This window comes from Dryobates pubescens, chromosome Z (genome assembly GCF_014839835.1).
Source record: "Dryobates pubescens isolate bDryPub1 chromosome Z, bDryPub1.pri, whole genome shotgun sequence".
NCBI lineage: Eukaryota > Metazoa > Chordata > Aves > Piciformes > Picidae > Dryobates > Dryobates pubescens.
Genome location: NC_071657.1, coordinates 68955513 through 68976516, shown reverse-complemented (window position 1 = coordinate 68976516; position 21004 = coordinate 68955513). Strand labels below are relative to the sequence as shown.

General features: G+C 43.1%; 2 protein-coding genes across 4 annotated transcripts in view; one reads left to right on the top strand and one right to left on the bottom strand.

Moving 5' to 3' along the window:
- The window catches only part of MSH3 (mutS homolog 3), a 150150-nt gene extending 131441 nt beyond the window's left edge, over positions 1 to 18709 (bottom strand). The window contains exons 1-8 of the mRNA XM_054178687.1: positions 18507 to 18709; positions 16573 to 16690; positions 15331 to 15548; positions 12712 to 12924; positions 10882 to 10998; positions 8119 to 8236; positions 7246 to 7391; positions 5664 to 5830 (exon numbers count right to left, since the gene is read on the bottom strand). Coding sequence (XP_054034662.1) covers positions 5664 to 5830; positions 7246 to 7391; positions 8119 to 8236; positions 10882 to 10998; positions 12712 to 12924; positions 15331 to 15548; positions 16573 to 16690; positions 18507 to 18623 — 1214 coding nt within the window. The 5' untranslated portion in view covers positions 18624 to 18709. The remainder of the gene's footprint in view (positions 1 to 5663; positions 5831 to 7245; positions 7392 to 8118; positions 8237 to 10881; positions 10999 to 12711; positions 12925 to 15330; positions 15549 to 16572; positions 16691 to 18506) is intronic.
- Positions 18710 to 18852: 143 nt separating this feature from the next.
- The window catches only part of DHFR (dihydrofolate reductase), a 28833-nt gene continuing 26681 nt past the window's right edge, over positions 18853 to 21004 (top strand). For 2 of the 3 annotated variants that reach the window (XM_054178389.1, XM_054178390.1), the window contains exons 1-2: positions 18853 to 18983; positions 19431 to 19480. In XM_054178389.1, coding sequence (XP_054034364.1) covers positions 18898 to 18983; positions 19431 to 19480 — 136 coding nt within the window. In that variant the 5' untranslated portion in view covers positions 18853 to 18897. Of the gene's footprint in view, positions 18984 to 19299; positions 19343 to 19430; positions 19481 to 21004 lie in introns of those variants that run through there. The other variant, XM_054178391.1, reaches the window with a different exon arrangement.

Below are 21004 nucleotides of genomic sequence, written 5' to 3'. Positions count from 1 at the left end.
GAAAAATTAAATAGAATTAACCAGGTTGCAAAAAGACCTTCAAGATCACCGAGTCCAACCTATCATCCAACAGCCCCATCCAGTCTCTTCCTAAACACCTCCAGTGATGGTGACTCCACCACCTCCCTGGGCAGCACATTCCAATGGCCAATCTCTCTTTCTGGGAAGAACTTCTTCCTAACATCCAGCCTAAACCTCCCCTGGCACAGCTTGAGATTGTGTTCTCTTGTTCTGGTGCTGGTTGCCTGTGAGAACAGACCAATCCCCACCTGGCTACAACCTCCCTTCAGGTAGTTGTAGACAGCAAGAAGGTCTCCCTTGAGCCTCCTCTTCTCCAGGCTAAGCAACCCCAGCTCCCTCAGCCTGTCCTCACAGGGCTGTGCTCCAAACCCCGCCCAAGCTTTGCTGCCCTTCGCTGGACACCTTCGAGCAAGTCAACATCTTTCCTAAACTGAGGGGCCCAGAACTGGACACAGGACTCAAGGTGTGGCCTAACCAGTGCTGAGTACAGGGGTAGAATGACTTCCCTGCTCCTGCTGGCCACACTGTTCCTGATACAGAATGTAATGGGTTGGGGCAGGTCCCCTCCCCACCACAGGCAGAAATAACGACTCAGACAAACGGATTGCAAAAGCGATGAAAGTTTAAATAGAAAGCAGTGAATGTTACAGAAAACCCAAAGCGCAGTGACAAAGAAAGATCCCATCCCCACCTGAGGGTGCATCCAAAACCCCCAGGGCTCCTTCTTCCCCCTCCCTCTGCTGGGCTATTCTCAGCTGGCCAGGCCTGAGCCTGCCCATCCCCCTGTGGCCTTGGGCCCAATCAGGCCCATGGCCGGGAGATCTCTCCCCCAGTTACCAAGTCTCGGAGAGGGAAGGAAAGAGGAAGTGCCAGACCCCACCGCAAAATTTATAGTGGTGCAAGGGATTATGGTAGAAATACCTAATTTCCTGAGTCCACCCACTGGGATGGACTTCTGGACACAGGAAACACCCCTGTAGCAGAGGGCACCCAGCCCAAACTACGACACAGAATAAGACATTAAGAAAAAATTGAGCACAGGGACGCTCTTAGGATGAGCTGGATTTTCCAATGAAACAAAAAAGGGGCACACAAGAAGAGAGAGAATAACCAAAAGGGAAAGAAGCCTGAAGAACAATGCCAGGAAGACAGTGCAGGCCCACTTTCAAAGCATCCAATATGTGACAGAGGATAGCTACCAACCTTGACTAGGAAGAGCTTGGATATAAAACACAGTTTTCTGCTCTAAAAACTTTAGCACTAAAAAAAAAAAATAATTAAAAATTAAAATGTCTTCATGGTTTTCTAGAAAGAACAAAACTAAAACTGTTATAGGGCTTTCCTCTAGCCAGGCCAGTACTTGCAAACAGATGTTACTAATGGATTGGGAACAGAACATCACCCAACAGAACAGTTTGTTCTGAACCAATTTCCGTAACGTACTTTTAACTTACACTTTGCTTTTGAAGGAAGGCTCTCTACTGAAAGTGACCTCCAGTTCAGTGCCCTTGAATAATACTTTCTAAGTCATTGAAACCATCCTTGAATAGTACTCTCTAGTTACTAGTTTTTATTGGCGATGTCTGTCAAAACATCTGGCAATAGGAGTATTTTATTTATCACCTGAAACAGCAATGTGCTAGAAGCAAACAAACACAAAACCATACCACACATATCAATGCATTTGCTTCCATGAGTTTTAAATTACCAGTGGGGAAAGTTTGTAACTGAAATCTATCTACTCCACATGTTAAAACATTTTTAAAGCTTACCCAGGAAAGCAAACATCACAGTTTAATACAAATGGTTAAGCAAAAACCTTTACAAAAAGATGGATGAGTCTAACTTAATTTAAATCAGTGGTACAATACTTGCCGATTAAGGCTAGCACTCCTCTCCTCCCCAGGTATGCAAACTGGCTTTGTACTAACTGAATTAAAACTCCACTGCATGACCAAACTGCACAAGCACCTAAGGAATCTCACTACAGCAGCGTTTAACTTTGCTTATTGTTCACTACATCAGCGTCCACACAGACACAGGGATCTCAAAGACAGGACCAAATCTTTCACTTACACTGCAAACTGCTTTCTTAGGCACAGTTCAAGCTGCTGCTTTTAAACAGTTATTACAAAACCTCTGCTGCTGATTCAGTAATTCAATCATAGAATCGATAAGGTTGGAAGAGACCTCAAAGATCATCAAGTCCAACCTGTCACCCAATACCTCATGACTACTAGACCATGGCACCAAGTGCCATGTTCAATCCCCTCTTGAACACCTCCAGGGACGGTGACACCACCACCTCCCTGGGCAGAACATTCCAATGGCTAACAACTCTCTGCGAAGAACCTTCTCCTCACCTCAAGTCTAAACTTCCCCTGGTGCAGCTTGAGACTGTGTCCTCTTGTTCTGGTGCTGGTTGCCTGGGAGAAGAGACCAACCACCTCCTGGCTACAGCCACCCTTCAGGTAGTTGTAGACAGCAATAAGGTCTCCCCTGAGACCTTTAGTTTCTGGGCTTGGGGTGTTGGCCTTTTCTGCTGGGGTGGTATTATCTCATTTTTTTCAGTAAAGCTTTTCTTCACAACCCAGAGGGGAATTTTGTGTGTGACTTTCCCTTACTGCTGTGTTGTGGGGAAGCAGTCTGTGTTAAGCCACCACAACTATGTATGGTTTATTTTTTTAGAATAAAGGCAGAGGGACACATATACCAGTATATAATAAATATTCACATTTTGTTTTCATGTGTTAAAAAAGCAAAAGGGAAGGATAGATATCGAAGGAAAGGACACATACTTTCAACTCTATCAATTTAAGTAGACTTTGACCCAAATTATGACTCTCTCATGGAATGGTGTATCTGCACTAATTTAATTTTATATTTTTAATAACCATCAGCACAATCTTTGTGCTTATGGAGTCCTAGGCCACCTTTCCTTTGTTCTCAATGAAAAGTTCTAATACTTTCAAAGCCAAGCTGTACCCCAAGTTGCTCAGACAGCACCTGGAGTAATTCTTCTATGACACGCAGTGAGCAGAGAGATCCTTTTCAGCTCTGCTCTTAACTATTCCAAGCTGTACACCTCCTCCTGGGACTACTTTTCTATCTGTACCCTGGTTTTATAAATTCAGTGGTTTTCTGTTGAATTAAGAGACAAGGAGCCTTCTTAAAACACAAAATCTAGTTCCCATGGTTTTAGCTAGAAAATTCATAAAAAAATTATAGACATTAAACATTTCCCATGTTAACAGATGATTCTCACTGCAAGTTACTGTAACAGAGCAGGCAAAGAACAAATTTACCAGGCGATGCTCAATAACTAAAATTGAATCGTTTGGAGTACTCAATATGCATGAAAACAAAATTACTGCCTTTAAAAAGGCAAGTGAGTAAAAATTGAAGCCTAATTGAAAGCACAAGCAAGCAGCATGCTGGAACCACTTAATATTAAATGCTTTAGAGCCCTCTAGTGGTTAAACCCTTTAATAGGAGGAGGCTCAGGGGAGACCTTATTGCTGTCTACAACTACCTGAAGGGAGGTTGTAGCCAGGAGGGGTTTGGTCTCTTCTCCCAGGCAACCAGCACCAGAACAAGAGGACACAGCCTCAAGCTGTGCCAAGGGAAGTTTAGGCTCAAGGTGAAGAGAAAGTTCTTTACAGAGAGAGTTGTTAGCCATTGGAGTGGGCTGCTCAGGGAGGTGGTGGAGTCACCATCCCTGGAGGTGTTCAAGAGGGGACTGGACGTGGCACTTGGTGCCATGGTTTAGTAGTCATGACGGGTTGGGTGACAGGTTGGACCTGCTGATCTTTGAGGTCTTTTCCAACCTTGTTGATTCTATGAATATGAGAAAATCCTTGAATTGTTTTTTAAATAAGGCTACTGATGCATGTTGAATTAATGTATGATATTTTTACCACTCCCAGATAATGAAGGACATATAGGCTGGAGAGCTATTAGTATGTTACCAGGAAGGGAGAAAAAAAAAAATAGCTTTCAGTTCTCAAAATCAGCTGTTGTTCTTAGAAAAAATGAGAAGTTACTTACTAATACTCTCAGCTGGGCACAATCAAAAGGGAAAACAAAAACAAACACCCAACCCATACAACAAAACAAATTTAAAAAATAAACAAAATGAACAAAAATCACTCTCTCAAACATGAGAATTATTTCAATGCACAACTAAAATACCTGTTCCTGAAAAATGTACTTGCTTTCTTGCTTTATTAGGTTATTTTACCTTCCTCTGGCTTCCACAAAACTGTCAGTGCACAACATTAGCAAGAAATCCCAACCCAAACAAAGAAAAAATAAGAACTGTCAATTTTCGCCATGGTATATTTAGAAATATTTTGGACACACTCTGCAGAATTTATTTGCAAATGAGAAAGTTATCAACACAGAAGGATTCACAAGGCAAAAAAAACCATACAATAATTTTGGTTGGAAAAGACCTTTAAGATTACGAAGGTCACCACTAATCTGTGTCCCTCAGCATCGCATCTACACAGGATGGTGACTCCACGACTTCCCTGGGCAGCCTGTTCCAAGGCTTAGCAACTGTTTCAGTGAAACAATTTTTCCAGCTGTCCTACCCAAACCTCCCCTGGAACAACCTGAGGAGGCCATTTCCTCTTCTATCACTTCTTACTTAGAGACCAACTACCCCCTCACAACAAGCTCCTTTCAGGGAGCTGTAGACAGCAATGAGGTCTCCCTACTGTCACCTCTTCTCCAAGATACACAGTCCCACTCCTCACAGGACTCGTGCTGCAGCATGTACATCTACTGGCAAGTGGAAAAGGTTTGTTACTTCCTAATCTGGTATGTTATCTGCACAAGTCTTAACAAGCCACTTCATTGCAGAAAATAAAATTACATTGCCTTCTAAGAACATCTAAGTAGAGTTGACCTTTTCAATTCCTTATGGTTTTGCAGTCCATGAACAAGCTGAGAGAACTGAAGACTACAGTATGACAACAGCAGTTCTCCCCACCAGGGTGTCACACCATCACTGAACAATGAAGAACCACTTTCACAAGACACATTTCCTTAAGACACTCAAATCCAAATCAAATGTTTTCAGTTCGTGCTCTCACTCTTGCCTCAGAGACATGGGCTTGAAAGCCTAACAGCTGAGCATAGCAATATTTATGCAAGTTCCTATCATGTACCACAAAGTCAGCTTTCCTGATGAGATGACTGCCCACCTACCACTTCAAGTCAATTCTTATCCTCCCCTCAATGGACAAAGACAGATTACCCTGGCAGAAGGGGAAAGGAATGCCTCTGGAGCAGACTGGTTAAGCAGATTAAGATCAGCCTTCTGAAGCACTAGAAGAAACTAAAAGATGATGACTTGTGCAGAATATAAGTGAAGTACTCAAGGTACCGAGCTGACTGTCAGGCAACTACCATCCATGTGACTGTGATGCATTTGTCCCTTACTACAATATGGAAGGTGATGATACTTGTACCTTCCTCCCAATATACACTTTGTCTACATAGTATGTTCATTTATCTTTGGTTTACTTTAGCTCCACTTTTGGTAACACATGGAAGGAAAATATACTTTCTGACCAGCTCAAAACAGAAAATCCAAACTGTATCCTAGCAAATAACAAAATGCCCACAGAACATACCTCATGGAAGTTATACTGCTGATGAGCTTTTCAGATTGATCTGACAGGCTAGGTGGAAGTATTAATTCAACTGGTTGCAGGCGCAAAACCCGACTCTCTAATTCCAAGCGAGACGCGGAGTCCCGGAAACTGTCAAAAATGACTTCTCCAGTAGTTGGCTGGATTGCCTGTCAAACAAAAAAGAAAAACCTTGAGTAATTAAATTTTCTGAGAGCGTTTCCATGACTCAAACTCTTTATTGAAAGTTTATGGTGTGCAGCACAAAACTATACAGCACCCACATGCTTAGCGGAAGTGGCAGATCAATAAATATAATTGTGTTTTTCAAGTCTATCATATTGTAGTAACATAAAAGACAACCACAATATTGTCTCAGTAAATGATAGCAACACCTTCAAAATGTTAATGTCCTCTTGTTATCATCAGTCTATCACTGCTCAACTTTTATTATTTGGTAAATCTATGTAACTGGAAGTGTATGGAACGCACACGCAGTCACAGTATCACCAAGGTTGGAAGAGACCTCAAGGATCATCGAGTCCAACCTGTCTCCACAGACCTCATGACTAGACCATGGTACCAAGTGCCACATCCAGTCCCCTCTTGAACACCTCCGGGGATGGTGACTCCACCACCTCCCTAGGCAGCACATTCCAATGACAAATGACTCTCTACATGAAGAACTTTCTCCTCACCTCGAGTCTAAACTTCCCCTGGTGCAGCTTGAGCCTGTGTCCCCTTGTTCTCGTGCTGGTTCCCAGGGAGAAGAGACCAACCCCTTCCTGGCTACAACCACCTTTCAGGTAGTTGTAGAGAGCAATGAGGTCACCTCTGATCCTTCTCTTCTCCAGGCTAAACAATCCCAGCTCCCTCAGCCTCTCCTCATAGGGCCTGTGCTCAAGGCCTCTCACCAGCCTTGTTGCCAGTCCAGCCTGGAAACTGTCATCCCAGCACATGCTTTGGTTGTTCCCTCCCAGCTGCAGTGTGAATGAATTACCAGCAGATTCTGCTTCAGTTGTCACTGTGTTTTGCATGTTTAACAATTATGGTTTCAATCTTCACCATAAAAAAAGAACACAAGTTTGAACTGTAAACAGTAAAAAAGATGTCTCTTCCTATAAAGAACAGTATTTTGTAGAGGAAAGAAGTGCTCAAAAGGTTTAAAATACGGACCTTAAAAAAGCTGAAACAAAAAGTTCAAAAATAAAGCATCTGAACTAACAAGTTTCCTGTATTTAGCTAAAACACAGCTACGTTTTCAAGTGACAGGTCACCAAAATCACTATTATTCAACTGTCAGCTCGTTACCTTTTCTGTAGTTGTCAATCTGAAACCATCACAATTCACACAGAGATGGTATCCTACCTACACTGCAAATTGTTACAAAAGCTACACACACCAAAAAGCAACACCCCAACACCCAAATCAACAGAAATCAAAACCCATCCCAAAACAAATGAAAGAACAATCATGCGTTTAAGAAAATAACCATCCACCCCTCAGGAAAAAAAATAACCACAACACTGACCAACAAAAACAGCACACAAACCCTAAAGTAGAGTCTCCATTGAAACTAACTCACCATAATGCCGATAACAATGTCACCTTTCTTCCTGTCTTTCAAGTTTTCTCCATTTTCACAGATACAGAGGAGGTAGTTATCAGGGACATCCGTTGCTGCCTCCTCAATATCTACAGGTTCACCGAGCTTCAGCAAAGGGTTCACATGTAACAAATGTTAAAAAAAAATAAAATACTATGTAGATTTTGGCAGATTATTCATGGGTTCTCCTAGATCTAAATCCTTCTCAACTAGGTTTTCTATGGGCTCTTCTAGACTAAAAGTCTATCTGGCTTCTATTAGTTTCATTCCTATTACAATTTTGGTGAACTTCAGATGACTGTCAGTGTAAGGACTGAAAAGGGCAGGTAGTTACATGATACACAGACTTCATCAGCTCATGGCAAAGGCAGTCTTTAACTGTGTCTCTTGGTCTCCCTGATTAAATAAGAACAGCTATATCAGAAACTATACCAGCAGATGAGTCTGCACATGGGCTGCTCACCTTGTTCTTTTGACTTTGAATTCATAAAGCACACAAGTGCACAAAAATGTACTCAATATGCAACAACTGAAAAAAGGCAATACCCAGAATTAAGCAAAATCTACATCTTAGCAGGAGCATTAGATTAGCTACATAGAAAACTTGCTGCATGTCCTCATTTCTCATTACAGTCAGGGCACCGCACAGCGTCTACTTCCACACAATCCTTCCTGGTCCTACAGGTGAGCATACAGGCTGGTGGATAGCTGTGTTGCTGCTTTCATAGCATTAATATCCTTTTTTGTGCTTCCACTGTAATTATTTGAGCTGTAGCCATGTGCAGGGAATGGAATGGAATGGCATGGCATGGAATAATCAGAGTATGAAACCAAATTTCTGTGAAAGGATATCTTCTCCAATAAGGGTTGACTTTGTGTAGAGAGCAGTCAGTTTCCGGCTGAAGAGAGAGCTCTTATTTTCTCCAGCAGCTTTCAGAGCAGCAGTTTCCATTTGTTTTATTACTCCAACCTAGAATAGAATAGAATAAACCAGGTTGCAAAAGACCTTCAAGATCATCAAGTCCAACTTATCACCCGACACCATCTAATCAACTAAACCATGGCACCAAGTGCCTCATCCAGTCTCTTCCTAAACACTTCCAGTGATGGTGACTCCACCACCTCCACAGGCAGCATATTCCAACAGCCAATCACTCCTTCTGTGAAGAACTTCTTCCTAACATCCAGCCTAAACCTCCCCTGGTGCAGCTTGAGACTGTATCCTCTTGTTCTAGTGTAGGTTGCCAGGGAGAAGAGACCAACCCCCACCGGGCTACAACCTCCCTTCAGGGAGCTGTAGACAGCAAGGAGGTCTCCCCTGAGTCTCCTCTTCTCCAGGCTAAGCAACCCCAGATTCCTCAGCCTCTCCTCATAGGGCTTGTGTTCCAAACCCCTCCCCAGCTTTGTTGCCCTTCTCTGGACACGTTCCAGCAAGTTAACATCCTTCCTAAACTGAGGGGCCCAGAACTGGACACAGGACTCAAGGTGTGGCCTAACCAGTGCAGAGTACAGGGCCACAATGACTTCCCTGCTCCTGCTGGCCACACTATTAGAGAGGCAAAAGCCCATTTAGAGCTTAGACTGGCCTCTGCTGTGAAGAACAAAAAAATCCTTTTATAAATATATTAATGGCAAGAGGAGGGGCAAGGATAGCCTCCACTCCTTAGTGGAAATAGAGGGGAATACTGTAACTAAAGACAAGGAAAAGGCAGAGGTACTTGACACCTTCTTTGCCTCAATTTTTAATAGCAGGATAGGTGTCTTCTGTACAACTGGCCTCCTGAGCTGGCAGATGGAGGCAGGGAGCATTATAGTTCCCCTATGATTCAGGAGGGAGTACTTAGAGACTTCCTTAGCTGCTTGGTTCCCCACAAGTCCATGGGACCAGATGGGATCTATCCTAGGGTGCTGAGAGAGCTGGCAGATGAGCTGGCCAAGCCGCTCTCCATCATTTTTCAGCAGTCTTGGCTCACCAGAGAGGTCCCAGATAAGTGGAAGCTACATGTCCTAGCAACATCCTTAAACATTTTATGGGTTGCCTCTCCTTCCTTCCAAAGATGATACACCCTTTTTTTTCCCCTTAATTCACTCAGTAGTTCATTGCCCATCCAGGCCTTTTACCCCGGCGGCTCATCTTCCCGCACACTGGCACAGCCTGTTCTGGACCTTCAAGAGTTCTTTCAAGTACGTCCAGCCCTCCTGGACCCCTTTGTTTTTAAGGGCTGTTTCCCAAGGTACCTTCTGAGTTAGTTCCTTGAGGAACCTCAAGTCCGCCCTCCAGAAGTCCAGAGTGGATGTTTTGTTGCTGCCCCTCTTAGCTTGACTGCTAAACAATTATTTTGTGGTCACTGGACCCCAGCCAGCCTCCAACAACCACATCTCCCACCAGCCCTTCTCTCTTTGTAAAAAGGTCAAGCAAAGCCTTACCCCTGATAGGCTCATGCAGCAGCTGGGATAAGAAGCTATCCTCCATACACTCTAAGAACCTTCTAGACTGCCTCCTCTCTGCTGTGTTAAGTTCCCAGCAGATATCAGGCAGGTTAAAGTTGCCCATGAGAACAAGGTCTGGTGATCTTGAGACAGCCTCTAGCTGCCTACAGAATAATTCATCAACCACTTCATCCTGGTTGGGTGGTCTAGAACAGACTCCAACCAGCATGTCTGCCTTGTTGGCCTTCCCTCTAATTCTCCCCCACAGGCACTCAACTTGATCATCCTTAATCTCTAGTTGCATGGTGTCTAGAGCCTGCCTGAAGTACAGGGCCACCCTTCCACTCTTTCTCCCTCACCTGTCTCTCCTGAAGATCCTGTAGCCATTGATTATAGCACAGGCACACAGATAAGAAACAAAGCTACCTCTTCAATAATGAATTATTTTTTCTTTTTAATTTTATAAATTGGGTAATCTTTTAATATGTGCAAACTGCAAGTACATCAATAAACCTGAGCAGGAAGGGCAGAGGCTAGCATGAAACCTACTAATAAGACTAAGTCACTGCTTTCCTTTACACTCTGTCTACTTCTAACTGCTCTGTCAACTTCTGCCCTTTGCTTCTTGTCCTAACAATTGAAACAATTTAGAGTTCTTAATTTTCCAGAGGATGTTCCTGCAATCAGTTTTAATTCAACAAGTCCTTTTCCCACAAGCAGGAAAAAGAAAAAAAAAAAAAAGAAGGAAAAAAAGTAAAAGGAAAACCAGAGGTATCAACAGAAAGCCAAAGAATTACAGGGATAAACAACAAGAACAAAATAATTTAAAAAATGGGCTGGTGTAAGAAAAACAAGCATGTGAGGAAGAATAACAAGAGAGTAGATACATATTTCTCATTATCAAATGCAAAGGCTTGATTGAAAAAAATGAGAGGATTGTTCTAGAACCATTCTAGAAACATTCAGATGCTTCTCTGTAAAAGTGAGCAAGCTTGCACCTATTTAAATTTCATAACACTCACCAGAACAGAGAAACTGAAACAAAGGAAAGTTAGCAATTTTAATAGCAAAAATAGGTAGTAATGAGTTTTCCACTTCTCATTTGGAATAAGTCTGCTACAATCAGTGCAAGATGCTTAAGTTCTATTCTGTACTTAGCAGCATTTAATGAAAGCCAGGGGTAACCTTATATCCTTTTGCTACAAGGCGTCGCACGTGGACAAACAGTCTGTGGGTTGGTATGCTGGCAGTCATGAAGTTATGATCCTGATGACAATAAATATTTAGTTCCTTAGCTGCAATCTGCAAAGCACAAGAAGAAGAGTCAGTCCATAGCTCAAAATGCAGTACAGGACCTCATCTCTGTAACACCACTGATGCACAACTACAACTGGAAGTCCAGTGTCAGAGGATAACATTCCAGGAAAAAGCCCAAAGAGCTGGGTCTATCTTCCTGTCCCAGCACACTGTCACAAACAGGGGCTCCAATAACAGATTTCACATGTCAGATTGTACACTGAACCCTGAACTTCACCATTGTGAGGGACACCACCTAAATAGCACAGGTAAATTCTGCAACACAGCTCAACGAAGGGCCACATAACTTGCACAAGACCGAAAATGTAGAGGTGCTAATCAATTAAAATACTGAAAAAACAGCATCAAAGAGCAGTGGCATCTAAATACTTCACAGAAAGAGATAAACACAACAACACTTGTTAAAATGCAACATTACAATACAGGATTTTTATTTGCTTTTCTACCCCTGGGCATAAAGGCAGGTGTTCTCAAGAAGGAACTGCAGTCAGACACTGAACTGTGTATCTGCATAGCAAACTTCTGTTGCTGGATAGTGTGTACACCAGCAAACAATTAGCCAACTTATGCACTGATTAGAGAAATTAATTCCCAATAACTAAACAAAGCTTATTCCTGGCTATTAGAAAATAGCATAGGTTAAATTGGGTAGCAATTATCTGGGAGTAGATCATGGTAAAACTGGTTATGATCCACTTATGAACCATCACTTTAAAATTATGCTTGCTGCACAGTACTTTCTAGTTCCTACAGATCTGGCACATGAAGGCGCCACATCACAACATGCATTCAAAAAGCTCCCTGCACCCAGGCTATACTAGCTATATTCATCTACTTTTACACCACTTGCTCTACTGTCTTCCAAAACAAAATGCTCCTAGTGGAGCATTTAACTCTGATAAATAATTATTCTAGGACCTCACCTAAAGTTCTCAAATGCAGGACAGCAAGCACCACCATCCAATTACAGAATAACAAACAGCAGCCTGGTGTGGTAGGTTGAAAAGTTCCCCCCAACATCAACCTTGCCAAACCAGCTCAGTTGGAAGCAAACGAAAGCTATATTTACAGGCAAAACTACACTCTACAATGGAATACAGTGAGTACATACAAAATATACAGAATTTACAATATTTGCAGATAGTTACAATTAACAAACAGCACGAGAACTCCCCTGGTCAAGAAGACCAGGGAAGCTTTCTCTCTGCCCCTCCAACCCCTGTCCAAAAGGGAAAAAGGAGCAGAGAAAGAGAAGCTGTTAGACTTCACCAAAACAATGCAGCCAAGGTCAAGCAGAAGCAGGGTTAGTATTTTCTCCAGAGCAATAAAGCGAGCAGAGAAGAGACGATGTTTTGGTGCAAGCAGTCTTATGGTAGATATCTCTCCAATGCAATCATTTAGAATTAGGTTTATTTTCCTTTCTACACCCAATAGTGATTTATTTACATTCTTATACTTTTCTGCTCGAAATCTGTAACAAAATTTTAGAGGCACAGCCTCAAACTACCACGCCCGGTAAAAAGCATATGACTAATGGATAACCTTCAGTTTAAGCACATAGAGATTCCTCATCTTGACTTCAACTATTAAAAGAAAAAAACCACAAAATTTATGCCCCCCAAAACCTTCCTTCTGGAAGAGGCCCTAGACCTAACACAATACTAACGCAAGCATTTTCCACAACCCAGGAAAAATTACCTCTGCGTCTTCACCAAAAAAGCGGTATTTGTATCCACATTCCACACACAAAACAGCATCTTTATACTGTTTCTTCATTTCTATGAATTGAAGTTCTAGTGGAGTGTAAATGCTTTTGGTTCTCTTACAAACAGTTGTATCTGAAGTATTTTGAGCATTTTCAAAAGGCTTAAGAGATGCAGAAAACTGACCAAGATCACAGCGTAACCCCTCCTGTAAACAAAAGATAGAAAAGGATGGTTAGGAAATCAATCTCCCCTACAGATCTTGACTCACATTGATCATAGAGCCAATAATTGTTCTTAAAACAAATAGCCTCCAAAACTGCAGCAAAACTCTTCAAGTAGGACGTACAAAAGACAGGTTACTTGGAATCAAAAAGCCAAAGATTTTTCATTAATTAGTTGATTTGGTGTACAACAGTTCTCAGACTTAGCTGAAAACAGATCTCTATTGTGTCATGAAGTCTCAAATCAGAAATAAAGTATGCCAAGACTGAGCAGTCTAAATTGGCCTGAGGTAAAAATATGAATTACCACTTCAGTTTACAGATGAGAAACTGCAGTGCAGAGAGATTAATGATGTTCCAAAAATCCACAGTAAATTAAGACACAAAACAACTCAATACAAGCCATGGTTCACTGTCTCAGGGACCAAAACCCTACTTTTTTCTTGTCTGTCCTTCCTACAGGGAGCTCAAGCAAGCTCCCAAAACAATTTATTCTTAAACACAGAAAATCTGTATTACAGTTTCTAAATCCCTTAGCAACTACAGTTTTGAACCCACCATTTCTGCCACTTATGACTTACAATGATGTTATGTAGCCTATGACAGCCAAGCACCTTGAGCTCTACAACTCTGTTTTGTTCTGTACTGTAAGCAGGGTGATGGATTCGGCCTTTCAGAAGGACAGTGAACAACAGTACACTTCTTCATTTACAACTAAGGTCCTCCTCACTTATCCCATGATATCAACTGCTTGATAAAATTGATTTTTAAAAATAAATATGAAGACAACAACCTCCAGAAGTTGTTTAAGACCGTAATTATGCAAAATGCAACTGATCAGGTTGTGCTGCGAGTCTCTGTAGCCACAAATAAACCTGGTGAACTTTCACTCCGAACAACTGTCCCACCTGGATTACAAGGAACAAAGGCAAGACTGTACAGAAAAATGGTAAGTCAGAAGAAATACAGAGACAGTGCAAATCATTTCTTCTGGGTCATGGGAATGTACAGAGAATGAACTCCAAAAACAAGGTAGTAGGGGGAGGAAAGAACACTTAACTGTATTGTTAATTGTGAATTGCAAGCAACCAAGAGATGACCTACTTGACAACCAGAGAGCATAGCCCAGCACAAACAGAGCTGTACCGTGCATGGATTTTGGATGGCCCTAGGATCTTTGACGTCTCTGCTGCAAAATCCTTAGCCCATGGATTCAGCTGCCTCCAATACAAAGTCTGTGCCAGCCCAGCAATATGACCTCATCTCATTGTACAGAGAAAATGGTTGTGATGAAGCATGTGAAATAAGGTCATGGTAGAAGGTAAAAGAAGTAAAAACACATATGGAAGTTGAATGGTTGAGATGGCAGTAATCTAACAGTTCAAGGAATTTAGAAGAAAATTACTCACATAAAGAGGTTGTAATTCTAAGGAAATGCAAGACACAAACACCTGAGATGAACCATTCCAAAGAGGGCAGGTCAGGCCTTGCCAACTGACTGCCTGGCCAGCACACACTCAGTAGGTGTCTTACACAGGAAGATAATAGTAATGCTTTGTCAAGTAAGTTATGAGTCCTACTGAGTATATTAAGTAAGAAATAACTGATCATTGATTTACTTGGTGTGCGTTTTGCTTGCAGTTTCTCTGCATGTGGTTAAAGCTGACCCTTCTATGATCTAGGAAGAGAGGTAACATCTATCATGATCTCACAATTCACAATCAACTAGGCAAGTCCTGAAAAACCAAAGTATGTAAGTATACAGTGGTCATAATGCCATAAAAAGCACACCAGTTTCACTGCATTAGAAACCAACTCCAGAATAGGAAGGCAGAAATACTGCACCAGCTGATACAAAAAGATTAAGAAATGTGTTCACAGATAAACTTGAATTCTGCAGAAACAGCTATATTAGGCCCACAGCTTGGTGAAGGAGGAGGTGCACATGGCTTTGCTCTCCAAAGACATGCTTCTACTTGCACTTGCTGCAACACATATTTTTAACTAGTAACCTGTGCCAGGCACATACTGTGCCTGGTGTTAAAAAACAGAAAAATCACTGAATGCCCTCCAAGCAAGTTACACCTACATGCACATGCAACACACATTTTATAGTTTCAGCACCTAGAACTGGTTCTCAAACACCTGTGAAGTATGCTGAAGTATGATTTCTAGAACAAACTAGTAGGGGCAGCATCTAGCATCAATATAACTGGATGGATGAAGATTCAGAAACTAGGAAGTTCCAGACAGACAAGTACTTTAAAAAGGGTCTGCTGGGTATTGCCACACTGCTTCACAACAGAACACAAAAGGAATGTTATGCCAAAGCTTCTTTTTCTAAATCATAAAATGCAATCCACACAGCACTAGACTGAAGTTCTACGTACCTTCTGAGCAACCTTTAGGCTAGTGTTAGACTGGAGAGGGTTTTTCAATTCTGAACTTTTCCCAATAACACCGGGACATTTTTCCAGACTTTGAGGTTCTTTTTCCTGAGAACTATCCTCCTGGCCTCTGTTACATGGCTGATCTGAATTACTGCAGAATTCTCTCAGTCTGTCCAGAGTTTGCAGACATATACGGGCCTTTTCACACTTCTGAGGCTCTTCAGTAAAAATACACAAAATAAATTTATTAGAAACTTATCTTCAAAACCAGAACATCTATTAGAATGACATCAGTAAGCAGAGATGCAATAATTTGACTCTGTATCTTGCCTCTCTGCATTGCTTCTCCTTTCCCACTGCATCATTTCTTCCAGCCTGGCAAAATCACGCATGTAGTCAGCCTAGTTAATTTCCCTGGAAAGTCAACACTCCTCATTTGCATGCTTCTTCATATGCAGGAGAAGCAGCACAATTATTTTCTGGATTGGTAACTGCAAAGCCACAAAATCAGCCAAGAATGCTGGAAGATGAGTGGTATTTTTTTTCAGTACAGTTTTGAAGCAGATAGCATTGGCAGCTGATTGTGTCTTAATGATATTTCAAACCATCACACCCACAAATGTAATTCCCTTAACAAAAAAAAAAAAAAAAAAAAAAAGAGAGAGGCTAATTGTTTTCAGTGAGACATACATGCAATGAACTTTATATTCACTGATTTGCTTTTCCACTAGCATCATTAATTCACTAAGCTCTTGCTTCAAAGCCAGATGCAGCACAGGCATTTTCAATGTAATTAAGTGGCTGTCACTTCACAGTTAAGAGCATTGCACTAGAACCATTTATTCTAAGGTAGCCTTTAGGTATTCTGGTAACAGGCCAGATTCCACACTGCTGTCAGGTGTCAGTCATGTTTCAGCCTGAGTCCAAAAGATAGGCAATTAAAACACAGAAAGGAAAGGTTCCCCATTTCTGCCTGAGCATCTGGACTTTAATGAAAAACTTTTTAAAGCTGAGTCAGCTGAAGGCTATTTGTGGAGTAATTCTGGAGCAAGGCTCAGCAACCAAGCTTCTGAAGGGTGCTTTAGCAGAACAGCTAATACACTCCTAATGGCTCTTCAGAGATGTATCTTACACTCGAGAGACACTTCCTGAAACATTCACCAACCATTTTTTCTACATTTGACAATGATAAACCTATTACTTGGGTATAAACACATGAAGGTTTGTATACAGTCAACTCACTTTTATCTTGAGTCTTTAGTGGGTTACAGGTGTCTTCTAGAGTAATCTGTCGTGGCTTCTTTTCACAGGGTTCATTGCTTTCTGTCGATGTTCTCCTTTTTGTGACACATTCAGAAACCTGAAAAATAAAAGATGTTGTTACTTTTTCTCTTTGCTGCTGTGGAAGACCATAATGGATCCAAAGACTTCATAGAGATATAGCAAGATGCAAAATTAACTCACAATATATTAAATCTGTGACTATTCTAACCATCTACATTTTTTGTAAGTAAAATAGTTCAGCTAACATTCAAGTCTACAAGAGGAAGAGAAATATTAAATTCTGTGAACAAGTTGATTGTTGTGCTGGATAATACATACATGCTTTAAGGCAACTTAGAGCTAACTCTGATGCAGGAAACTGAACCAGCAGTTAACAGTTTCACATAATACCACACACTACCACCCTGCATCTGAATCGGCTCTCTTCTGCAAATCCTCACTCCCACAGCCCAGAGCCCTCTTTTAGGGACACTGGCTACTTGTCTCCAAGAGGCACTACTTCTTATGGCCTACATCCCAAAGATGGGAGACCATCCTCTCCACATCATCCTGAAGTGTAAATCCAGACTTAAAAGATTTTCCTAAACTATCTGCAAGCATTGCCCTGGCTTTATATAGAATATGGTGCTTTTGATTACTGCTTCTTAGGCTTTTGGCAGATGCACTTTTAACACTTTGCAAACGGAAAATTCATCTATTTATGTTGTTACATCACCAATGTATTCTGCTTGACAGAAGTATGACTAAATACAAAGTAACTTGCAGCTGCAACACCATACAAACACAGTACACTTGCGGTTTGCAGATATACACACAACAGGCCGTTTTCTTAGCAGCTGCATCCAAACCGCTGCTGGGGAAACTCAACCTCCTTGTAACAAAGCAGGAACTTCACCCTTAGCAGCCATGCCCGTCATCTCTGCATGACATACCCATATATACAGTCCACATGAGCAGCTTGAGCTGTGCCTAAGAAAGCAGTTTGCAATGTAAATGAAAGATGTGGTCCTGTTTTTGAAGTTCTCCCATGTCTATGTGGACTTTAACATAGTAAACAATAAGCAAAGTTAAATGCTGCTGCAGTGAGATTCCTTAGGCATTTGCACAGCTTGGTCATACAGTGGAGTTTTAATTCATTAGTACAAAGTCAGTTTGCATACTTGGGGAGGGGAAGAGTCCTAGCCTTAATCAACAGGTATTTCAATAGATATTTGGACCAAAGGTAACAAAAAAGGTTGACTTGAGACAGAGGTGAAAAAATCATACGTTTTCAAGGGCAGAAAAAGCTAGAATCATAACTACAGGGAGAGTAGAAAACAGAAACCCAGATAGAGAGTTGTAAGTAAGACAGCAGCAATTTGGAGAAGCTGGTGGATCACTGTGGACTCTCTGGGCCTTGTACTTAACAGCAGATTTAGAGTAATTTGAACCCCATGATCTGGGCCAGGAGCTCAATCCATGGCGTGCCAGTGGGCAGAACCTGTGCCACAGGATACAACACGGCTGCATGGGAGCAAAGCCCCTGTGCCACAAACCGGCAGGCTGTTTTTGCCAAGCTCACCGCAAGTCAGGAGCCTCAGCTCCTATAAAATAGGCACGTTTCCCTAAAGCCCCGGTGCTGCTACCCTGTGTTACAGGGTACAAAGCTGCCACGGCAAGCGTCAGTAACTGCAAGGCCTTGCCTCTTAGCGGGCCACCCGCTGGTCACCCCTTCGTGCAGCAGGGTCGTGGCCAGCTCCAACCACCCCTTTGACAGGACTTCCTAACTCGGGATAACCGGACAGACTCCAGGGTCCTCTGCACCACCATGAGTGTTCCCGCTGGGCCTCTGTGGCCCGGCCCATGCCCTTCAGGCGCCCCAAGCCTTCCCGTCACCGCCGCCCTGAGCGCACCGTCTGCCTGGCAGCGCCCTGCTCCCCGCCGTTGCCCACCGCTCCGAAGAACCTGCTCAGCAGCAGCTGCTGCCCCCCGACGCAGCCGCCGCGTTCCCGCCGCCGGCCCCGTGGCATGACGATAGCGGTCAGCGGGCCAGAGCTAGGGCCGAGATTGAGGGCAGGAGCACCACCTTCCCGCCGGATGCTATGGCCGAGGCAAGAGCGGGGCGGGGCGGGACGGGACGGCAAGGAAACCTCTCCCGCCGGCGGGTGCGCTCCGCTGCCTCCACCCTCCTGCCCGCCCCCGGCGTAACCCTCGTGCGGCCGCTGCGACCGCCCCTCGCGCCGTCTCGCTGCGCTGGTGCGCGCTGGCAGTCGGGTGCGGCGGCCGGCGGCGGCGGGTTCGATCATGGTGCGCTCGCTCAACTCCATTGTGGCCGTGTGCCAGAACATGGGCATCGGGAAGGACGGCAGCCTACCCTGGCCGCCTCTGAGGTACCGCGGGTCAAGCGACCGTTTTCCCGCCAGGCGGCGGACAGACTACAACTCCCAGCGTGCAGCGCGGCGCGCTACGGGCATGCGGGCGGTGTGGGGCCGCGCGGTGCGCGCTGGGAAGTGTAGGCGGGGAGGGGGACGTTCAGCAGGGCGGGAAAGTGTCCGCCGTGCAGCTGGGCCGGGCTGCAAGCCGGGCAGTGGCTGCTGGGCCGCAGCCCCAGGGGGGCTCTGGTAGGCCTGTAGGCAGGCTTCTGGCCATGGTTTTCATGTAGCGGTACCAGGGCTAAAGGTCTGGCTTCAGGCGTGGCAACGCTCTCGGGTCCCCTCCAGCCTCTCCTTCACGGTCGCCGACAGAAGTTGTGGGTTTGGTTGTGGTTTTTTTTACAATTGGAGAAGTGTAGCGTATTTATGAACCGTGTTGTAATGCTTTACCTGTGTTTTTGACAGGAATGAGTACAAGTACTTCCAAAGAATGACTAGCACATCCCATGTGGAAGGTAATGTCCTGCTTGTGCCCGAGGTGTGCCGGTCTTTACTGGAGTTAGTTTGTGTGTTATCAGACGTGGAAAAGACTGGTCATTTTACTTTTCCACTGACTTAAAAGCCCTGCTTCTGCAAACAGGCTGCCATCCCTACTCTCAGTCTCACGAGTATCATACTTGCTGGACAAGTGGATCTTTGAGGGTCCCTTTCAAGCTGATGTAATCTGTGAATCTCTGAAATACGTCCTCTGCAGATTGTCTCACTCAGATGAAGAAACTGGAGGGTGAATCAGATGTTTCAGGGTCTGCAGGTGATACTTGACTAAAAAAATTTTAACAGTCCTGTTTCCCCCCAAGAGGGTAGAAAATTTCACCTACCTGTCTTACCTACAATTCCCACCTCAGACAAGTTAAAAAATGAAAGTTTTCTGTATTCAGTTCATACAGGTCTTTTTTGAACTATATGGGCTTACCTAACTTGTTTGCTGTAGCTCAGCCTTGGCCATTTGTTCCACCCCTCTGACCTTTGTGACAGTATTGAGTGCTGAGCCATTCCAATATGGCAGAAGTATCTAACTGGTACTGACAGAGCACAGCAACAATACTGAAATGTATGTACTATGACTGCACACAGTAATGTGCAGAGATAATGTTTAGGCCCAAGTGTGACATTAGCAGCCAAGTTACATTACAGACTGTCCTGATTTGGTGAGATAAAACCAGTTATTGTGGGATGAAAGCTTTTGTAAGAATCACCACAAACAAACAGGTATAGGAATGCAAAAGATGAGATCAGCTAATTTGTTTTGCCTATGTACTTACCTACCACTGCTAGAAGAGATAAGTCTTGGCACATTGCCTTCATTCCTTATACACACAGACTTTAGTGCTGCTTTGACATCTTAAGCTGTTTTAATTTTCTAACCTGGTGGACTAGGCTGATGAGTGTCTGTGGGGACTCACAAAGCAAGGTATGTGTTAGGAGCAGAAAGGAGGCAGTGGGAGTGGAAGAATAAGACCTTCCAGCTTACTGCATCTGATAGAATTAGAGCTATGAGAAACAGGTTTAGCTTCAAGCTTCTGCTGTTTCTCTGCTAACATGGCCACTCTCTTTCCTGTGGTTTGTTTTTCCATGCACCTGCTACAGTCACTGCCTAGCAAAACTCCCTTGTTTGCTAAAACTTCTGGGCAACCTAAAATGTGCCCTTGTTTTGACTAAATTACCTCTTCTATATTCTGATTTGAAGGTCTGTTCCATAATCTACAAGGAACATCTAACCTCATTTTTCAGCAGTCTTAAGTAAAGTTGATTTTTACTTACATCTGGACACCTGATGCAGCTCATTGCAACCTAGTCTTTTTATATATTTGCAATTTGCATCTTACCTGGCTTAAGTAAGTCATAATTTAAAAAAAAAAAAAAGAAGGTGCTTTCAATAGAATTAAAAGGAAAAATGCTGCTCCATCCTGTGTGCACATCTTTAGATACTAGGTAATTAAGTTGTTTCCTAACCAGATCTCTAAATGGGTAATGCTTCC